This window comes from Dromiciops gliroides, chromosome 5 (assembly GCF_019393635.1).
Source record: "Dromiciops gliroides isolate mDroGli1 chromosome 5, mDroGli1.pri, whole genome shotgun sequence".
Taxonomy (NCBI): Eukaryota; Metazoa; Chordata; class Mammalia; order Microbiotheria; family Microbiotheriidae; genus Dromiciops; species Dromiciops gliroides.
In genome coordinates, this window is record NC_057865.1 from 144167528 (window position 1) to 144189807 (window position 22280).

Consider the following 22280-nt stretch of genomic DNA (forward strand, 5'->3'; position numbering starts at 1 on the left):
CGAATGCTTAAATAAGCAAGTGTGGGTCCCCCAGCTAGGATCCTTTGGTACAACTTTGTACTAAGCTCAAAAAAACATTACCGTAGCTTTGCATAGATGCAATTATTTTTCAGACATGCCATATATATAATTTAAACTAATTATTTTTTTTCTACTCAGCAAACTTGTATTAAATGCTGTATCACTCTCCTTGTCATTGGTATACAAGTATAGAGACGAAAAACCTGTTCTTTTTCTTCAATGAGCTTTCATTTTGCTGACACCCTATATAACATGATATACAGATAAGTAAATAGAAGTCAATTTGAGGAGTCAAGAGTACTAACCATTAGGGATGAGTCTGGAAGGATTCCATAGCAAGTAGCACCTGAACTAAGCCTTCAGGTTATGGAAGGAGAAACTTGTTCAAAGCTAGAGTGTGCAAAGAGAAATACTGTGAAATATGTCTAGAAAGGTAGGCTGGAGACACTACTAAAAAGCTTAAAGTACTAAGCTTAGGCGTTATTTGGTTTTTTACCTAGAGGCAGTAGGCAACCACTGAGCTCTGCTACTTATCATTCAATAAGCAAGCATTTATTAATATCTATGCACCAGACACTGTGCTAGGCAAAAAATGTTCAAGTCACTTCACTTTCTGGGATTTGTTTTCCTAATCTTTAAAATGAAAGGTTTGGATTAATTGACCGCCAATGTTCTCCACCAGCTCAAAACTTATTCTATGATCTAAGATTCTGGAGCAAGAGCACATCATGATTAAAACTGTACCCTTAGGAATATTCCTTTGGGAGCTCTGTAGAGATAGATTAGAGAGGAGGGAGACTGGCAGCAGCCAGTATAGGATTGTTTGTAGTTGGTAAACATGATTCTGCTACCCTGTTCCTTTGCTCCTTGATGGATCCATCTGGGATTTCATTAGATTGATATGCCCTGCATTTGTGCAGATCAACAATACTGATGCCCTTTCATTTGGTTAGTTCTTATTCATGTCCTGTCAGGGAGGCTCCACCCCAGTGGAGACCTTCCTTCATTGTCATACTTGTGCTAGCACAAACTTGCCATTTTTGTCTTCAGGATGTCTGTCCTCTGGATTTTCACTCTCATTTTGTGATACTAGCTTCTTTTCTGGTCTTATGTAACTTTGATCTTTTTAAGTTATATCTTGCATGTGGTTATTGTTGATAATATAATCAATACCTGCTACATCCTGTAACCTATATCCCATGGCCAGATATCTTTTTTAAAATTTTGATTTTTTGAAATCATGGTACTCTATGGTTCTATCTACTTAGCATCATTGGGAAAATATCTTGGTATTAAAGGGATGGGTTTTTATGAGTGTAAGCAATTTAGGATCATTGAGATTGCTGGTTAGATACATTCCCTCAGTTTGATCTGACTTTGTCAGAAGAATCCATTGGAAGGGACACTGGCTCTGGAGTCAGAGGACCTCAGTTTGTATCCTGCTCTTGACAGCTTACTACCTGTGTTCCCATCCTTGTAAGTGATAGTTAATCTCTGTCATGTTTTCTATCAATTTATAGGTAAGTACTTGTGAACATGCCCTTTGATCCAGAGACACCATTACTATTCCTGTGCCCCGAGTATAGCAAAGCAAAGGGAAAGACCCATTTGTACAAAAAAATTGATAGCTATTGTATAGAGGCAAAGAACTAGAAACTGAGTGGGTATTTGTCAATTAGGGATGGCTAAACAAATTGTGATTTAGGAATGTAATGGATTATTATTGTACCTTAAGAAATGAAGAAAAGGCTAATTTTAGAGAAATCTAGAAAGAGTTGTATGAACTGTTGCAACATGAAGTGAACTAAATCAGTACAATTTATTAAATAACAACATAATGAAAAACACAGTGCAATGATCAAACACCAGTTCCAGAGGGCGCTCCTAGGCTAGTTGAGGAGGAAAGTGTTTTTTAACCTTCCTCCCGGCCCAGTTTCTCTTGTACCCCAATAAATCTGTTCTTTTATTCCTAAATAGGACTTGCATGAGAGTATTATTCTTTACAGAGGAATCCTTTTTCTTTCTTTCTTTTTTTTTTCCTCCTAGAATGGAGAGAATGGGGTAGGAAAAAAAGATAAACAAAAATTAAGAAAGAGCCTGATTCATGCCATTGTTCAGCTTCTATCTTGAGACAAAATGAAGTACCCATATTCATTCAACAGCTTACAAAAGGAGGATTACTTAGCTATACCATAGAAGAGATATTCAGCCAAGATACTATAGCATTTAATGTGGGTAAATAAAGCTCACCTCCTCTCCTTTCACAGCTTCCACACATCCCCCAACACTGAAGGGTGACATAGCTACAGCCTTAGCCCCCTGAGATAGTCAAATATTCAGAATACCTTTGGTTGGGGCAGGAGGGGAAAAACTAGCCTAACTTATGGGGTGTGGGGAGAAGGGAGGAGGACTCATCAGAGACAGTGGCCCAGTCACAGGGCCATTGAGGTATCGTTTTAAAAAATACACAGGAGAGAGCAGCAGGGTGGCCAGCCAGAATCCTTGTCAAGGAGAAGTGCTTGAATTTATTGCATATTTTTTTTAAAAGCAAGCAGATAGTTTCATGTGCAATCCTTTTTCTGTTCTACTATATATGTAGAAATGCCGAGTTTAATTAGTGTTTAAGGTCAGAATGAAAATGAACAAATTTAAAATATATTTGTTGGGGGCAGCTAGGTGGCGCAGTGGATAAAGCACCAGCCCTGGATTCAGGAGGATCTGAGTTCAAATCTGGCCTCAGACACTTGACACTTACTAGCTGTGTGACCCTGGGCAAGTCACTTAACCCCCATTGCCCCCCCAAAAAAAATACATATATATTTGTTGGTTAAGGTTTGCAATGCTAGCTGTTTTCAGTGTGTATATTACTTCCTAGGCATTGTACCTGAGTTTCAAGTAAACTGTCACTTAATATTATAGGTGGCTAGGGATGGGTTTTATTTTTAAAAGTTTGAGATTTCTGTAGAAAGTCCTTATGAAATTAACTTTTAAAAATGTATTTTATAAGGATAGCTTTCAAAGAGATAAGATTCAGTAGTTTCCACCTAATCTTAAGAAAGTGTTCATAATGAATAGATATGTGGCTTCCCTGTAGTATACCTACTGTTGACCTGTCAAATTCTTTACTTCTGAACCATATTTTCCAACCTATTTTTCAGCATTCTTGTCTATGAATTCCCAAAGTATATATTGATTTAATTTGGAGGGTCTTCTTGAACTCATTGTAGAATTTTTTCTACATATTATCCATTGCAATAGATGTTGCCACATAAACTATAATTTCATATTTTTTGCAAATATTTATGACCACTAAAGAAGGTGATAACTAAATATGATTCACATAAAATGGCATTTCTTTTTGCCTTTGGTACACAGTAAAATTTTTGTTTTCAGCTCCTTTATTTAATCTTCTAAGGAAAACCAGTGAGATAGTCTTCAATTTAGCTACAACTTTCTCTACAAAGGACCTACCTTTGAACTATCCTTCCATTTAGCTACAACTTCCTCCCTAAAGTCTTAGTCAAAAACCTCCTCATGGCATGGCAATGACCTTAGATTCTTAAAAGCATGCCAAAGCAGCACAATGTTTTATTGTGCTAGAAAGTTTTTTCAGTGTAGTCCAAATTCAGTGTAGTCCATATTGTACAATTTAATGTAGTCAAATTCAATCCCTTTAGCCTACTTTCAAAGACTAGCCTACATTAGTATGGGAGACTTTCCTCCACTAGATTGGTAAGTTGATTATGAAATATTTGACCATTGCAAGCCAACAAACAAAAACAGCCAACAATAATGATGGTGTCATATTGGCAAAAAAGGGAGTATAGGGTTCTAAGAACTTTCTGTAACCATTAATTTAAGCATTGGTACTGTAAATGTGAGGTCTTTGTCCAGTGGCTAATAAGGAGGACATGCTATTAGATAAATTAAATCATGCTAATTTTTATATTCTTGCCATAAATAAATCTGTGTACTGAGTTTAGAAATATAAAAAAGAAAATCTTGATTTATATAAATAACTCTTCAGTAACTAATTTGTCATGACTTAAATTTTTTAACAATAATCAAACCAATTACATTTTAAATATAGTTATTTAATCATTGTTAAGTGAACTTCACCTAATAATAATAACTATCATTAATGTAGTGCTTTAATTTTTGCAAAAACACCTTTTAAAGGGGGCGGCTAGGTGGCGCAGTGGATAAAGCACCGGCCCTGGATTCAGGAGTTCCTGAGTTCAAATCCGGCCTCAGACACTTGACACTTTACTGGCTGTGTGACCCTAGGCAGGTCACTTAACCCCCATTGCCCCACCAAAAAAAAAAAAAAGGTATACACAGTTTTGGGGGCAGCTAAATGGCGCAGTGGATAGAGCACCAGCCCTGGAGTCAGGAGTACCTGAGTTCAAATCCGGCCTCAGACACTTAACGCTTACTAGCTGTGTGACCCTGGGCAAGTCACTTAACCCCAAATTGCCTCACTAAAAAAAAAAAAAAAAAAAATCATGTCCCATTTATAAGTCCCCTGAGTCACTCATGGCTAGAAGCACCAAAGCTCTTACTTGGTCACCTAGGAACAGGCATAAAATAGCTGCATATGCTTTGTACAACCTGTGCCACATAGGAAAATTATTTTATATGGTATGCAACATAGAATGTATGGAGATAAAAATTAATCCAGGGAGATAATTTAGGAGGCTGTTGTGGTAATGCAGACATAGGTAAAAAGAGAGAGTGTCATATAGACAGAATGCTGGATGGAGTAGGGGGGACTATCAAAAAGTCTGAGTTCAAATTCTGAATCTGAAAATGTTACTTCAGGTAAGTAATTTACCTTCTGACCTTTGGTTTCCTCACCTGTAAAATGCAAATTATAATACTTATATGTGTGAATGGATAAATGTTGTGTAGTTTTGAAATTTCTATTAAATGTGAACTATTATAGGCTGAGAGAATGGAAAGAAAAAGGCAAATTGAAGTAAGTAGTATATTTGAGTTTAGTATTATTAATCCATTAGTCATTCTGAATTGCAATGTTTTCTAAATAGCTGAATCACCTCCTTTTATAAAACTTTATATATATATATATATATATATATATATATTTTTTTTTTTGTGAGGCAATTGGGGTTAAGTGACTTGTCCAGGGTCACACAGCTAGTAAGTGTTAAGTGTCTGAGGCCGGATTTGAACTCAGGTACTCCTGACTCCAGGGCCGGTGCTTTATCCACTGCGCCACCTAGCCGCCCCTAAAACTTGTATATTTTAACCATTTTGGATGAGAATATTCCCCAAATCAGTTGTATATATCCCTGGCTTTCTAAAGAGAATATGATGCACATACCTTTTCTTGAAGATTTAGTTATATTTAAATATTACTATTGTTCAGTGTTAAAATACAATAATGTATTCAGGGTTTCTTAAGATAATAATACATTTTTTGCCTTTAGTAAATGTCCTCATGTTGTGGTGCTTTTTGAATTATGTCTCTTCATAGATTTGTGTCTTCCCTTTCTGTCAAGCTCCCAGTTGAACCTTTTTATTTAAGTCATTGGCATGCCTGTCTACAGTGATCTCTCATCTTCCAATTTGCTATTTCTACTCTATTGTGGGTTTAAAGGATATCACCAGACTTTCTAGAACTCAGTGAAAAGTACTTTTAGCTCTAAAGTCAACCACTAAAACTCTATAAAACACTGTATTTATATTCAGAACCTACCTTTAAGTCTAAATTAGAAAGACCAAACAAATCCTATTAATTTAGAGTTCCAGTAAAGATTTACAAGTGTCTCTTATAACTGTATACGTTTTCAGAGACCCCTTTACTTACAATATTCACTTCAGCAAAATCAAAGTAAAGAGACATCTTTATTTAGAGAAGTTACTAGCATTAAGAATTGAAGGATATACAGAAACAAGAACAAGAAATGTTTTAAATTTTACAACTAGGTCCGATTAGCACAAATAATAAATTCTATGAATGTTCACATTATTTGAATTTTCATTTCACATTTCCATTGGACTAGAACCAATTTCCATATTTTTCACATTATTATAACTTCAAATATTATGAATTTGAATAATGCCATTTCATAGGATTTATTATTCACACTATTCAGAACCTAGCTGTATTTCTCAAGAGTTCGTTTTTCAACACACATACAGAGAGATAAATGTTTGCATTAGCCCGTCTTAGCTATAGACATTATAGATATTAACCACTATAAACCTCAAATAGAATGAGGCTATAAAGTCCTTTGCAAATCTTAAAGCCTTATGGAAGTACAAGCTATTTCTATTATGATTATTGCTGTTTTTATAGCCACAAAGCACATATGCTATATACCGCATACAAGTACCATATCAGTCTTTAATAAAAGAACTTAGATATTAATACTTTCCTTTTCTCAGAATATATTTTTCCATTTCTCTTTTCTTACTTTAGAGATAATGTTCTATGCCTCTCTCTTATGTTAAAAAAAACTTTTTTTTCATTAATTTCTTCCTTTGCATACACTTGTTTTGAAGGCAAGTTCTAGGCAAATAAGCCCCCCCTGATATAAGTTTTATTACTGGCATTCAGGCTGATCTATCTCTTATGCATATTTGGTATGGAAATTGTACTGCCTTTTGTTTGTCAATTTCATCTATAACTCTCCTTTATCTCAAAAAATAATTGATTTATTGATCATTACAAGTATATAAGTTAATTGAGTTGCTGTAAATTGAGTAACCATTTTATATTTAATTGTATATTTCATATTTCTATTGTTTTAGAAAACTTTTAGCTTCTTATTAAAATAACCTTTTAATGGTTTTAAAATGTTATGTTCTAGTCATTATAGCCTTAAAAATAAATGTTATGGGGCAGCTAGGTGGTGCAATGGATAGAGCACCGGCCCTGAAGTCAGGAGTACCTGAGTTCAAATCTGGCCTCAGACACTTGACACTTACTGGCTGTGTGACCCTGGGCAAGTCGCTTAACCCCAATTGCCTCACTTAAAAAAAAATAAATAAATGTTCAATTGAATCTCATATGTTTTTATTCTTTAGGATGGACAGTCAGAAATTTTATATACATTTTGGAGTGTCGTTACTGATACCCTTTCTTCTCGATTTCAAACAGCCACAAATTGTAAGTATTCTATTGAGCTCTGCTAATAGCACTCATATTGCCATTATTCAATAATATTTTGACTTTTGATATCATGGTAAAATGCATTTATTATTAAAACCAATTGTTATGATAAAGTTCTAATTTTGGAATTTTATAGATATTTATGCAAGTTGCATTTGTATGTTTAAAATAATCAACTCTGGAAGAAAATCCAAAAAGTAAAAAAGCCAATCACTATATTTACGTTAACATTTATTTTCGGGTCCTTGGCAAAACATATCGAAGATTGTTAATATTTCTAAAATTATTCATACTCTGGAAATTAAAAGTATCAAGTATGGACAGTTAAAAGCTTTTGTGTTTAGTGACTAATAAAGTAGCATGCAAAGTTCTTATCATAAAAAAGAAGTTAATGACCTAACTCAAAATCATGATAAAATTTTTATGCCCTTTCAGCCACCAAACATTAGAAAAACATGTCTAGTCAATTAAATACATAGCATCTAACAACTTGCAACCAAAACCAGACTAGCAAGCAAATGGATATGCATGGGGCATGGTTTCTTCTTCAGTAATTCCAGAATCTGTAATTTCCTTAATGTGAGTCCTCCTTCCTCTCTAGCCGAGCCCAACCTAATAATTCAATAGATTGTTTTCAGAAACTAGTAAGTCTAAAACAAGTTCTCCATGTGGCCAATGTAGTTCAAAGCCTCTCTGAATTTAACTGGATGATCTTCAGCTAATGGGCATGCAGTCCATCATGGCTTATACTTGAAATTCTTTAATTTGGTTTAGACCTACTTGAGGTTGAGCTTTATTACCATTATCTTTGAGAACCTAAAGCCACATGCCCTTCAGAGTAAGACATTAGGAGAGAGATGGCTAAGCTGTGAAAATTGGGCAGAGTGAAGTCACAGGTGAGACTACTGTCCTCCCTTCACCGCTCCATGCCCTTTACCATTCCTTCCTTTTTTCCTTGCCTGGGAGATCTCTCACCTTATTTGATATGTGGCATAAACAGATCTAGTCAAACCCAGGAAGGCCCTCAGCTACTTCTACTATCATCACCCCAATGACTTGCTTTTCTACACTGCTACCACAAAGTAGTGATATAATATCTCCCTCTGACAGGATGTAAGGAAGGATTGAACATTTAAATGTGGATTTCATCTTCATATACATGTAAAATTTAAAATACACAAAGATATTTTAGGAATAGTGATTTTTCAGAATTCAGATGTATTATTGGCACAAGTAGTCCACTCATGTTATGGTATACTTTATTCTGTATGCTAATGTAATGTGATTTACATGAAAAAAAATGAACATGATTATCAACAATATTCTACAATAATTATTAACCTAGTGATGTCACAAACCCATTATATTCTATGGAATGTACTCAAGAACTTAAGATATATAAGCAGTAGATGACGATGATATCTACTTTTTTACAATATAAAACTTGAATTTAAATATTCCGTAAAATGTCACTAATTTAAGGGGCAGCTAGGTGGCGCAGTGGTTAAAGCACCGGCCCTGAAGTCAGGAGTACCTGAGTTCAAACCCGGCCTCAGACACTTAACACTTACTAGCTGTGTGACCCTGGGCAAGTCACTTAACCCCCATTCCCCCCCCCCCCAAATGTCACTAATTTAGAAAGAAGGTAGTAAATAGAACAATACATTTAGAATTGGGGGAAGTGCACATTATAGTATATTTATTTTAAAATGGCAATTTAATTGCTGCTAAGTCAAGGTAAAGGTATATTTAGTACATTATTTTCCTCTAAATAACAAGGATGGATTATTTGTAATGTGCATATCATTTATTTTCAAAGGGAACTCTTTAAAATAGCTTTGGAAATACTTAAAATTATTTACCATAATTTTTTGGGGGGGCAGGAGTGGGGGCAGTGAGGGTTAAGTGACTTGCCCAGGATCACACAGCTAGTATGTGTCAAGAGTCTTGAGGTCACATTTGAACTTGGGTCCTCCTGAATCCAGGGTCTGTACTTTATCCACTGCACCACCTAGCTGCCCATATTTACCTTAATTCTTAAGAAGGATACCTATTATCCCCATCTGCTATTATTTGATATTGACTATATTAGCAGATTTCCTGTAGCAATTGAAAAGTTAAAATGAATTGAACTGAATGTAAAGAGATTTACCCATTCTTTAAGGCCTACTATATCTCTTCTGATCAGTATTTAAATTACTTAATTGTTGAATTTTTTTCTAGGCAACTAACATTTTAAGCTAGCTAGGTAATAGCAAAAAATTAAAGCATATGGCTGTGTCTTAATACATCTTTATAAGCCCACATAGCATCTGCACCTTTTAGGAGCTCAGTATTTATTGAATGAATTGTTGATTGAATAAAGTCTAAATCCCTGTTGATAGAATCATAGACTTAGAGCTAAAAAAGGTTTTCTAATCAAATTCTCTCCACCCCCCAGTTTTACAGATAAGAAAACTCAGACCCAAAGAGGTTAATTGATTTGCCCAGGGTCATATAGTAAGTATTGACAGAGCCAGGACTCAAAATAACATCATCTGGGTCTAAGATCTACCATTCTTTCCATTGTACCATGCTGCTTTCCATCATCTTGTCCAATCTTACTAGTCCAGTCTTATGTCCCACTACTCCATGGTAGGAAACCTGCTACTTTAGTAGGAATAGAGTAGTAGAGTGTTTCCTTATCTCAAGTATCTACCCTTCTCCCTTTTGGCTTATATAAATACTCATTCTTCCAGGCCCAGCTGCATTTCTACCTCCTTTCATATTTCACTGAATACCCAGTCCACATGGATCTCACCCTGCTTGGAATTCAGTTTGTACTTAACCAGTACAGTTTAGGGCTGGCTCTCAAATTGTTTTCTCAGTTAGTTTTGTATCCCACCTATTAACCTATCCTTTAGGTTAAAAAGCATACATTCATAGTCTTATGTTTTGCTCCAATAGCACCAGTCACAGTGCTGAAACCAGTAGGTCCTTAATACATGGTTCTTTGATGTAAGTGAAAGAATTTCTACCTCTTATAGATTAAAGCTAAAGTTGGTCACAGGATGTGAATTTTTCAGTCTCAGAAATTTTCAAAGAGCATAACTAAGTTATCAAGGGCTATTATTGTGGCAGAGAAGGTAGTATTCACAGCATGAAAACCAAAGAACCTTGAAGTGATGAAGTATAGCTAGAAAAGTTATTGAAACTGGAGTATAACTATAGTTAAAGGAAACCTTCACATATAGGCAGCTAGGTGGCTCAGTAGAGTGTTGGGCCCAGAGTTAGGAAATCCTGAGTTCAAATCTAACCTCAGATATTTAATATCTATGTGACCTTGGACCAGTAACTTTACCAGTTTGCCTCAGTTTCCTCATCTGTAATTGGGGATAATAATAGTACCTACCCCCAAGCTTATTTTGAGGATCAAATGAGATAATATTTCTAAAGTGCTTAGCCCAGTGCCTGGCACATGGTAAGTATTATATAAATGCTAGCTATTATTATTATTGTTAGTCACTTCATGTTCAAGTGACCTCTTTTTCTTGATGGTGCAATTTTATTAATAATTTCCTTTAGGAGTTCTCCCATGTAACAGTCCCAAAAGATAACATAGTGCTTACAACTCTAGGGACATGAAAACATTTAAACGTTAAAAGTATCAAGTAGCACAACAGATTGCCTAACTATGAGAAGAAATATTTTGGCAGAAAAATATATAGAGAATATATTTTACTTTTGGGAAATATCCTTTGGGATATCAAATGTTTATACGTAGTAGAATTTTATGTTGTAATGTTAATCAAGCAAGCATTTATTAAACAGCTACTAATCTAACAGTCTAATGCATAATGAATCCAGGTCACTCAGAAGAAAAAATGTTCTACTAACACCAAAAGCATTTAAAAGTATACTTTAAGAAAGTTTATATTCTTAATTATTTATGGGTGCTGATTATTTAATATTTTATTTCTATCACTTTCTATTGCTTTTGTTCAATTGTAACTGATAAATAATAATAATAATTGACATTTATATGTTGCCTTGAGGTTTGCAAAATACCTTACCTACATTATTGCATTCAGAAACTTGTAGTGAGGATGCTCATTTCTTTGCTTTTCTAAGCCTGGACGTAAGGACAGATAAATGAGCACTATCATTCTAAGGACTTGGAATTTGAAAGTATCATTTTTCTTTTCAATATGATTGTTCCTTAGGTGTCTGTCAGTGTAGTAAGTGCTTGTAAAGATGTCATAAAAAATTTTAATAACTAAACATTCAGAAAATTTCCCAATAAAAGCTTTTGAAAATTTGAGAGTATAACCAAATTTTATGATAAGTAGCTGTTAACCTTGCAAAATTGTTAAGTAGCTTTCATGAGTTTATTCAACCAGTAGCATCTTGAACTGAAGTATACGATAATTCAAGAGAATTGCATGGCATTTGCATGACAATACTGGAAAAACAACTATAAAATAACAGAAGCATTGAACCATTCTATCCTTGTCAACGAGCATTTATTAAGTACCCACTATGTTCCAGGCAGTGAGATAAGTACTATATATGTTTTAACCTGGTAGCTGAGGTAAGGTTTGAAATATATGATATAATGTAATTGTCACTGAATCTGTCACTCATTCTACTGTAATTGGTCCATGATCTCATTGGTATGGATAATCACTCTAACAATACAGCATTCAGTCTATGTACACTTTTTCATCCAGGCCCTTCCATAATCCATTATAGAGTATCTATCTATCTACTGCCCTGACAGTCTTCTGAAAACCAGTACATTACCTTGGACTGTGCATCTATTGCTCTTGACAAATGACCATACTAACTCCTTTTTGAGTCCCATGTTCTTAAATATCATTTATAGTATTTTTTGTATCATAGCATAACTGGTAATATGCTGCAGCCTAGTTATGCCCATCATGTGCCATTTCATTACCTTTTTGCACTACCTGTGCTGTGAATTATGGAAAACCACAATTGTCCTTCTTTATGAGGTAGTGAATTTTCTGAAGTATTTAAGCATAGACTATGTTATCGCTTGTCAGGAATACTGTAAAAGGAAAATTGCTACTTGGACTAGATGACTTCTAAGAACCTATAATTTTACATAGATAGGGCAAGTATTATTACCCCCATCTTATAGATGAAGAAAAAGGTTCAGAAGCCTAAGTATCTCATTAAGGCTGTACAGACATAAGTAGGACCCAGATCTTCTCATACCTAGTCCAGTGTTCTTTTCACTCACTCAGATGATATGGGGAATTCCCCACGAGTTAAATTATTTTAATGCCCTTGCATTTATTTTTATATACAAATGTTTTAATCTGTTTTTATTACCGTACATTCACCAAATGTTTCTAGAATTTAGAAGAAGTCCTTAGATCTCAATTCAAGTGGTAAATAGAAAGAAGTGGTATCTTCAACTTTGAGTAAGCCACTCTTAGAAGAACTGTTCTACTTTTCAGACATTTCTATAGCACAGTGTTTAGCAATTATTGTTGTCCTTGAAGTATTTTTTAAGTACATTTTGTAAATAAAAGTGATATGAAGTGTGTTTTTCTCTTTTGGAGATGGTAAAATTAAATAATGAATTGCCAAAATGTCTCAAGATTTAAATCATCTATCTTTTGGCAAGGCACTTAACACTCTATCACCAGCTTTATTTCTCTAGTATCCATGAAAATGAAGGGAAGAAAATGGCAATAGACATATCAATCCTCAAAATTTCTTATGGATCATAATTCTAAGCTTTTTTCTGAACAAAAGGCTTTTCTAGAAGAACTGGCATTGATATAGCAAAAAATGTACTTGTCTATTAACAATGGGTTGGGGAGGGCTGGGAGAGAGAAACAAAGGGGAAAAAAGAAAGAATGCATTTATGTAATGGTTTGTTGTTTTGTTTTGCAGCTTCTATGTTTTTGAAGCAAGCATTTGAAGGTGAATATCCTAAGTTATTGCGTCTTTATAATGACTTATGGAAGCGTCTTCAGCAATATAGTCAAAATATTCAAGGCAATTTTAATTCAAGTGGAACCACAGACCTCTACATTGACCTACAGCAGATAGAAGATGATGTACAAGACATATTCATGCAGAAAAAGCAGGATTATGAGTATGTATATTTAATTGGTCTATTAATTCCATGGAGGCAAATAATTTTTAGAGTTTAGTTTTAAAATAAACTCAAAAATGTGTGACTATGCTGTTATCTACATTTTATAAAAGATGATTATTCATTTTGATACACTACATATCTTTGTGTGTGTCTGTATAGTCTGTTGCAGCTGCCTTAGGGGACTTAGAACCTTTCACAGAAAAAGTAGAAAGGTTAACATATGGTTAAAGCAAGAGGAAGGGTTTGTGGCTTAACTTGGTAGACCAAGGAACACAGGGAAGGTGAACAAGAACACCTCCAGTTCAGTCACTAGAAGGACAAGCATACAACAAGGTTGAAGTGGGGCAGAACATATCCATAATCAGGTAGTAGAAGTGGGACATTTTGGCCTCAGAGGATCATAGATCTGGAAAAGGATTTAGAGGTAGAAAGATTTAGGGGATCTAAAAGGGACTTTAGTGGTCATCTTGTCCAATCCCCTTTCTTTACAGATGAATAAACTGATATTCCAGAGAGGTTAACTGACTAACCCACAGATCACACAGCTAGTAAGAGACAGAGCCAATATTTAAGTTCAGGTCCTCTGACTCCAAATTCCTATTTTCTTCCCATTTTACCACACTGATCCATTGAGAGACATCTTCCTGACCCTGTTCTTAGTAGAAGCAGGCTCTGACTAGTGACTCAAACTGTAAGTCTGCTTCAAGATTCAGGCAAGGACTCAGAATTTTAAAGACAGTGGTGGTGTCCCTAGTAGTCATATCTGATCAGTTTCCCATGGGATAGGCAACCCAACCTCACTGAAGCAGCTCGGCAACCCAAGGTAGAAACAGGAGGCTACATCTGCCAGGCAAATTAAGCTACCACAACCATACTGACCATCATTTACCTTTAGAATCCTTTGAAGACAGCCCAGGACCCTGAACCTAAGAGCTTTTGAAATAACAATGCTTCTAGCCCAGTGCATGTAGCCATCATCCTGGAAAGTAATACTAATAGAAGTTGGCTTTGAACACCTCCTACAGATGGTATAGTCACAGTTATTGAAGACCCAGAAAAGAAAACTCTTACCACCAAAGTTTGTGGCACTATCAAATGGTTCATCATCAGAATCTATCCGATATTATCTTATTAGTGGAAATGAAATTTTAATAAAAGGCATTACCATGTCCTTAGACCTTTCCATCTGACTCAGCACTGAAATCTTCCATAGCTATTGTCTCCCTCATTAGAATAGCAGCTTCCCTAGTTCAAATCTGGCATCAGACACTTAGTAGCTGTGTGACCCTGGGGAAGTCATTTAACCCTAACCCTGTTTGTCTCAGTTTTCTCATCTATAATGTGAGCCAGAGAAGGAAATGGTAAACCACTGTAGTATCTTTGTAAAAAAAAAACCCAACCCAAACAGGGTCACAAAGAGTCAGACATGACAGAAAAATAAGATGTTATTAATAATACCTCTAGACAGGACCAAACCTAATTGTCTTAGTTAAATGTAGTTATCTATACTATTCTTGGATCCTCTCGGGACTTACCCCCTTCTTCAATTATCCATTCTTCTGTCATAACTATTGATGTTAACTGTACACTGAGAATAAGCGCACTCTAGTGACCTTAGAGTCCAGAAGACTTGGGTTCAGTTGCCACCTTTGACATTGGTTGAATAGCTGGATAACCTGACCTCTTAATGGCCTCAGTAAACTCTCTAAGATTTTAAGTTTACAGAGTAGGTTTGTGTTAGTAAAGGAAGCTCCTCATTGGGAATTTTTATACTGATAAAATCATGTCTCATAAAAACAGTGCATAAAAAGAAAAAAAATCACAACCTCAGAGATTCATGAGATCTATAATATGTCTGTCTATGTATTATATTGCTCCAGGCCACTGTACTTTTGGAAGTCTGGTGCCTACTTTTTATGTTTTTTTTTCCCCCTCTTCCTTTGCTATCAACTGTTAGCCTTTACTACTGACAGTTAGTGTGCCTACAATAGCTTTCCATTTTTCTGTAGTTTGGAGAATTAGATAAACTAACTTGTTAGAATTGTGAGCAAAATATCAGTTAATAAGCTTAGAGTGAATGTCTGAAAGATCCTCATGCAGAGCTTTTATAGTGCATGAACTTTGTGATAACTGTCTTGCCTACTCAGGCTTTTTTCTCTAGGAGAAAGTGTTAATTAATTCCCTAATTATCAGCTGTGTTTTGGATAGTCAAAGTTCCCATATATCTAGTTATAGTATTTGAACATTCCATATATTCTTGTTTATAGTCTTAATATGTCATCTTTACTAATAAACATTTGCCCAAAAAAGGTCAAGTTTAGGCTCACCTCTTTGGAATTGGTGCTTAAATTAATGAGCTTTTTTTATACTGTCTTTTAAGTTTAAATTGGCTGATTTAACATAATATATATATTGATGTATAGTACATGACATTTATAGATAGCACATATAATTAAATTTGCATATGTATGGTGTATTTAATTACATACTCTAATAAGAGATTGATGTTTATGTTTGTACATTATCCTAAACATCAAGATTGTCTTCTTGATAGAAAGTGGACTATTGTCGTTTTATTGGACAAGAATTAAGAAATCAGTGGAAAAGAAGTAATCAAACTAATCAGGATTAATAATATCTTTTAATATTGTAAAATTAAAATTCATTTTTCAAAATTATTGCACCTCTAGTCCAGAAAAGGCTTTAAAAGACTCACTGCAACCTTATGAAGCGGCTTATCTTTCAAAGTCATTATCTCGACTCTTTGATCCTATCAACCTGGTCTTTCCCCCCGGTGGTCGGAATCCACCTTCTCCTGATGAACTGGACAGCATCATTAAAACCATAGCCAGGTAAGTGCATATTCAAAAATGGTATGTGGTATTCAGAAATGAAAGCTAAAAACTAAATTTTATTGTCTCCTTATTTCTAAATGATCAGTTCATAAATTAAGATTATTAGCAATAAATTATCAATTTAATCCCAGTTATTCAAGGAATTAGAATTATGATTCATGCAGTCTGATTGGTTATTAAATTAACCTCCATATTTCTGTGTCTTAATTTATAAAATCATTTTACAAAATTAAATGGAGAGTACAACTAATTGTATGTAATGTCAGGTATTTACTATACTGTATAGAATTAAGTTGATTGTGCTTTTTGAGCAAAAGCACAATAATTAAGGTAAGCTACATTTAGAGTATCTTAAAATGATCTTTATCAATTGAGGTTTTAATTACTCATGTGTAAGAACTATAGAGGTTAATTTGATTTACTAAGGGTTACAGAGGACCTTTGTAGTATAAGTTTGATTTTAGTATAGCTCTTTTTTTTCCTTCAAGAAAGCATGACTGTTGGGGGGCAGCTAGGTGGTACAGTGGATAGAGCACCGGCCCTGGAGTCAGGAGTACCTGAGTTCAAATCCGGCCTCAGACACATAACACTTACTAGCTGTGTGACCTTGGGCAAGTCACTTAACCCCACTTGCCTCACTAAAAAAAAAAAAAAAGAAAGAAAGAAAGCATGACTGCCACTAAAGCTCCCCCAAAAGAGAATGAATTACAAGGGATATGTTTCTTGAATGCCTGAAAACAGACAAGGAACCCTCTTGCAAATATCATAGATTGCTATTATCCAGATAAGATTGCTTTTGAGTCTGTCACAGCCACTGTGGTGATTAACAGCTTGTTGAAATAGTAATATAAATTTGCAGCTAGCATCCTGAAGAAGGCAAAATAACCATGGGGGAAGTTGCAGAACTAGAATAGTTCTAGTATAGCTGTGTGACCCTGGGCAAGTCACTTAACCCTCATTGCCCTGCCTCCCCAAATATAAATATAAATATATATGTGTGTGTGTGTATGTACATATAACTTTGCATATAGGATTTATTTATTATAATAAAAGGAAAGGACAGGAGAATAGGCATCCATCCAGAGGCATGCTATACAGGGCAAAATCCCTGAATAGGTATTTTCAATCCTAAATCTCCCCCTGATATCTTGACTTTCCCAAACATGACTATAAATTTAATCCTATCACCTCTATAATCTCTTTATAACTGTGATGAGTTTGATAATCCCAAATGCCATTTGATTTCCCCTATTACCATCTTTTTAAAAAACTTTTTTTTAGTGAGGCAATTGGGGTTAAGTGACTTGCCCAGGGTCACACAGCTAGTAAGTGTTAAGTGTCTGAGGCCGGATTTGAACTCAGGTACTCCTGATTCCAGGGCTGGTGCTCTATCCACTGCACCACCTAGCTGCCCCTCCCCTATTACCAATCTTAACAATTATTAAATTCATTGTTTAAACATCTTTTCCTTTATATCTATTCTGTCTTCTGCATATTATATATATGCTTAACCCACAGTATTTGGGCTACACAAAGTAGGCAGTTATCTAGGGTACTACTTGTTGGAAGGAATAATGAAAGGAACTTTTAAATATAAATAAGCAAATTGAGAAAACTTAGTAGAATGGAAAGAACAGCTGACTTGTCCTCACACAACCCAAGTTCGAGTCCCATCTCTTGCATTCTGTATGACTAGCTGTATTTTTGCTTACTTCTCTGGGCCTCAGCATTTTCACCTTTAAATTGATAACCCTTAAAGTCCCTTTTAGTGCTACATTTTATTGTTATTTTATTTGTTTGTTATTCTCTTCGTAGCATTATAGACATTTGTTTTTGTGATGAGTCAAACTGCATGTTGAAAACTCATAACCTCTAGTGGACAGTAACAAATGGGTTACAATTTTCCAACCTTGCCCAGGACTGCAGAAGTACCATCTCCTGGCTTATCAGTAACCCCTAAAGTGCCCAATGCATATTTGTGGTCCTATCTTCTCTAAAGAGTTGTTAGCTAAGTTAAAACTTGGCTTTTAGAGAAGACAGAGGAAAGGCCTCGGACATACAGATCTGTACAGTTTGAAATTAAATGTAAACATCTGTAAAAAAGTACACTGCTGAATCTATTAGGGTTTTTTCCCATATATTATACACTAACTTTGAATAGCTCTTTCTGTCTTCTTTAAATGATTTTAAATTCTCATAGTTTTTCACTCCTGGTGCTTGAAAGACCCTGTCTACTTTATTTTTCTTACAATTTTTAACTTGAAGTTCTATTTCTCTAGGCACCAGCCTATCTTTGTTTCAAGTAAATATCTTTTCTAGAAATCAAATCAAATTTGCCACTTAATCTCAGATTTTAGAATTTAGCATGTGTGCATGAAGTAAGAGTTTTACACTAAATCCAATTTAAACCAATTCCAAATTGCATTCATATTGCAGTTTATTATCCCTGTTCAAAAGACTAGCGTATATAAAATAATAAGAATGTGAAAAATGTCCACAGCAACTCAGTATCTTGGTGAATCATTTGAAATATGTATTTTTAGTTTATAGTCTCCCACAGTCACCATTTTCATTCAAGTGCTGTCCCTTCCCTGCAGATGTGTGTGATTTGCATTGCCTGTAATTGCACTTAACGGTTTTGAGAAATAGTTTCACTTCAGAATTTGTATACAATGAGTACTCTCTTCATCACAGCTATGGAACCACACATGACTGGCCTTTATTAAGGAATGACTGGTCATTTGAGAAATCTGTCTGCAGATACTTGCTAAATGTGGAGTTTCGAAATACAACATGGCATACAGCTCTTAGTAAAGATCAGTGAAATATAAAAGTAATAGTCCTGCTTACACTATGTAGGTTTAATTGCTGCTGTCTACCATGTTGATAAACTAGATTATGCATTATTTAAATTGTTTTAATTAATAGTGGTAACTTATGTTTTCCAGCGAACTTAATGTGGCTGCAGTTGACTCAAATCTTACTTTAGCTGTGTCCAGAAATGTGGCAAAGACCATCCAGTTATTTGGCGTGAAATCTGAGCAGCTTGTAAGTAACTCCATATTTCTGTAAACTTTTTAATTATTTTTGTTAACATTATTAAAGAAAGCATTTGGGAGGTATTAATGAATTGACTAAAATAGGGGATCTCTAGTGAATTTTTGAAATCTTAAATTAGAATCCACCCCCCAAAAATTCATATACCTTTTGATAATTGATATCCTACTCATCAGATTTTTCCATATTTCTAATATGAAAATATGCTGTAGATTTTAAAGCGTTTGTCATATCTGTACCAAAATTCAGACTTATTTTCCCAAAATTACAGCTAAATGTGATTGGCTGGGTTGTTTTTTTCCCCCTTCCCAAGCACCATTCACGCATGGTTACCAAGTGTGAAATTAATTAGAACAGCTAGAAACTGATTAGAGAGAATATAATGTTTGAAAGTGTAATAGAAAAGGTGCATTTTTAAAATGAAGTTTTTTGAAAACTTCTACTTTAATGTCATCATACATAACAGTTTAACCCATAAAATGGTGGTTCTTTTTGCAGTGGCTGTTCCTGTACATTTTAAATGATAACAATGTTAACTTGTTGGTTTTCAATTATTATCATTTGGATTATTCTCTCAAGTGAAGACTAAAGGGCTTATGGAGATACTTGTGGCTTTTTCCCTTGGGATTTTAAAATGTGAATTACAACCCAGATTTTAGAGGGGAGGAGGAGTAACCCCTTTATATAAAGATCCTAATGAGGTCAGCAAGTTCTTAATGATTAATAGAGTGATATAGAAAAGTGTGTATGCTTGTTTAGTTTTAGTAAATATTATCAATTCATTAACCTTCCCCAGAGTTAGGAAAGATAGCATTTGCAGTTCCAAAATCCTATGAAGCAATTATATCTTACACACATAGAAACAAGACAAATGAATCACAGAATCCATAGTTAGCAGTTGCTAAGTCTCATTGAGTCTCCTTCAACAGCACCTCTTGCTTCTCTCAACCCATATAAACACTATCCTAGTCGAGGCCCTAATCACTTTCTAGCCTGAACTATTTCGGTGGCCTAGCGAGTGGTCTCTCTGCTTCCTGTCTCTCCCTTCTCCAGGCCCTCCTCACAGGTCTAGCCAGATGACTCCATTGACAAGCCTGAGTGGCTTGTTACCTTTTTTAGGATAAAACACAAACTTCTCTGTTTTAGCATTTATAGCCCTTCATAATCTGACTCCTACCTGTGTTTCCTGAATTATTTCAAAGGAGCAGTTCTCATGAGCTCTACATTTCAGTCATACTTGGCCTATTTATTATCCCCCATTGCACAACATGTTATTACTTTTGTCTTTGCTTCTGTTCACTGTCTTCAGTTCCTGGAATGCTCTCCCCTCTCCACTTTTCTCCTTGGAGATCATTGCTTCCTTCAAAGCTCAGCTTAAGTAACACCTTCCTTGATCTCCCAGATTGCTAGTGCTCTCTTTCTTGGTATTACTTTGAAGTTACTTTATCAATTTTTGTTCTGACTGTTTATCATCTGTGTAACTATTGTATTCCCCAGCAGAATATATGCACTTTGAGAACAGATCCTTTTTCACTTTTGTCTTTGTATCCTCAATGACTATCCAGGTGCTATGTGCATGTGTATGTACTTAGAAAATGCTTATTTAATTGAAATGAATGATCTTTAGTTTCAGCTTTAAGATTGTATGATTCATTGTTTGACTATCAGTAAATAAATTGGGTTGCCAGTGGTTTAGTAAATACCTCACCACAGGGGGCAACTAGGTGGCACAGTGGATAAAGCACTGGCTCTGGATTCAGGAGGACCTGAATTCAAATCCAGCCTCAGACACTTAACATGTACTAGCTGTGTGACGCTGGACAAGTCACTTAACCTTCATTGCCCTGCAAACAAAAAACCAAAAAAATAACCAAAACAAAACGAAAAACAAACCAACCCTCACCCCAGCTTTATCACTGTTATGATGATGTTTTTTGGGGGGCGGGGCAGTGAGGGTTAAATGACTTGCCCAAGGTCACACAGCTGGTGTCAAGTGTCTGAGGTCAAATTTGAACTCAGGTCCTCTTGAATCCAGGGCCGGTGCTTTATCCACTGCACCACCTACTTGCCCCCTATTATTATTATTAAAACCTCTAATGCATTTTTCCCATTGAAAACTTATCACAGAGGCAGTCAGAGTTTACTTGGAAGCTTTTACATAGTTTATTTTTCCCTCAAATTTTGCGTACCGGAGTCTTGCTATAAAAACTAGTTACTATAGATGAATTTAAATATGATACCTAACAAAGTTTTGGTTACTAGAGGTACTAGAAGGATCTTCATATGAGAAAATCTTACCATAAAGGTGATTCCACAGTACAGATAACCTACTAGCTGCATTGTAGTAAGACCCCATTATATTTACAGAAGGAAGTTTAATATGATTTTTGAGTTGTGGCATCTGTTGCTAATGTTATAATACTGATAAAAGCAATTCACTGGCATTCCAATCTTAGAAAAATATTTTAATACTTCATGGAATATTTATTTAAATTGGCACCTTTAGTTTGTCTCAGAAGAGCTTTCCTGCAGCTTTCCTCAGCCCAAGTGTTTGGATGGTATGAATAACTCACAGCAGTCACTGACAGCAAACACTGGATGTTTTTTGCACACGCATGGGGATGCCAGTGATCACTTTCCCAGTGCAAAACCTTTTGTTCATATGTGAAGCAAAGAAACCTTTATGCTCTGTGACAGAGATTATAAGTCAATAGCATCTCCTACCTCCATTGTAGTTTGTAATCTTATCTGTTTCACAGCCTAAGGACTTAGCCCTTGAAATTTAATCTAATGATGCATAGAGTCTGTTCAGATTTAAGTGATGTGCATGTAAATGGCTATGGCTTACCACAAGGTCACATAATGATAGTTACACATATATAGAACTATTATAGAATTTCTAATAGGCCTCTTTTAGTATGGACAAAAACTTAGGAAAAATATCCAGAATTTTAAAATTAAATTCTTTTAGATTTCTTCTGCATGTGTAAAAATGCTAGATAACACCGAATAAGTAAATCATAACTTTTTCTAAAAAATTTACTTTTTTTTGAATGATGAATTAAGGGAACATTTTAGATCAACATTCAATGAT

General features: G+C 35.1%; 1 protein-coding gene across 2 annotated transcripts in view; it reads left to right on the forward strand.

Annotated features, from left to right (window-relative positions):
• Positions 1-22280, forward strand: part of COG5 (component of oligomeric golgi complex 5) — a 349622-nt gene that overhangs the window by 249641 nt on the left and 77701 nt on the right. For both annotated transcript variants that reach the window (XM_043965892.1, XM_043965890.1), the window contains exons 11-14: positions 7075-7156; positions 13067-13271; positions 15965-16126; positions 19078-19177. In XM_043965892.1, the coding sequence (XP_043821827.1) occupies positions 7075-7156; positions 13067-13271; positions 15965-16126; positions 19078-19177 (549 nt within the window). The remainder of the gene's footprint in view (positions 1-7074; positions 7157-13066; positions 13272-15964; positions 16127-19077; positions 19178-22280) is intronic.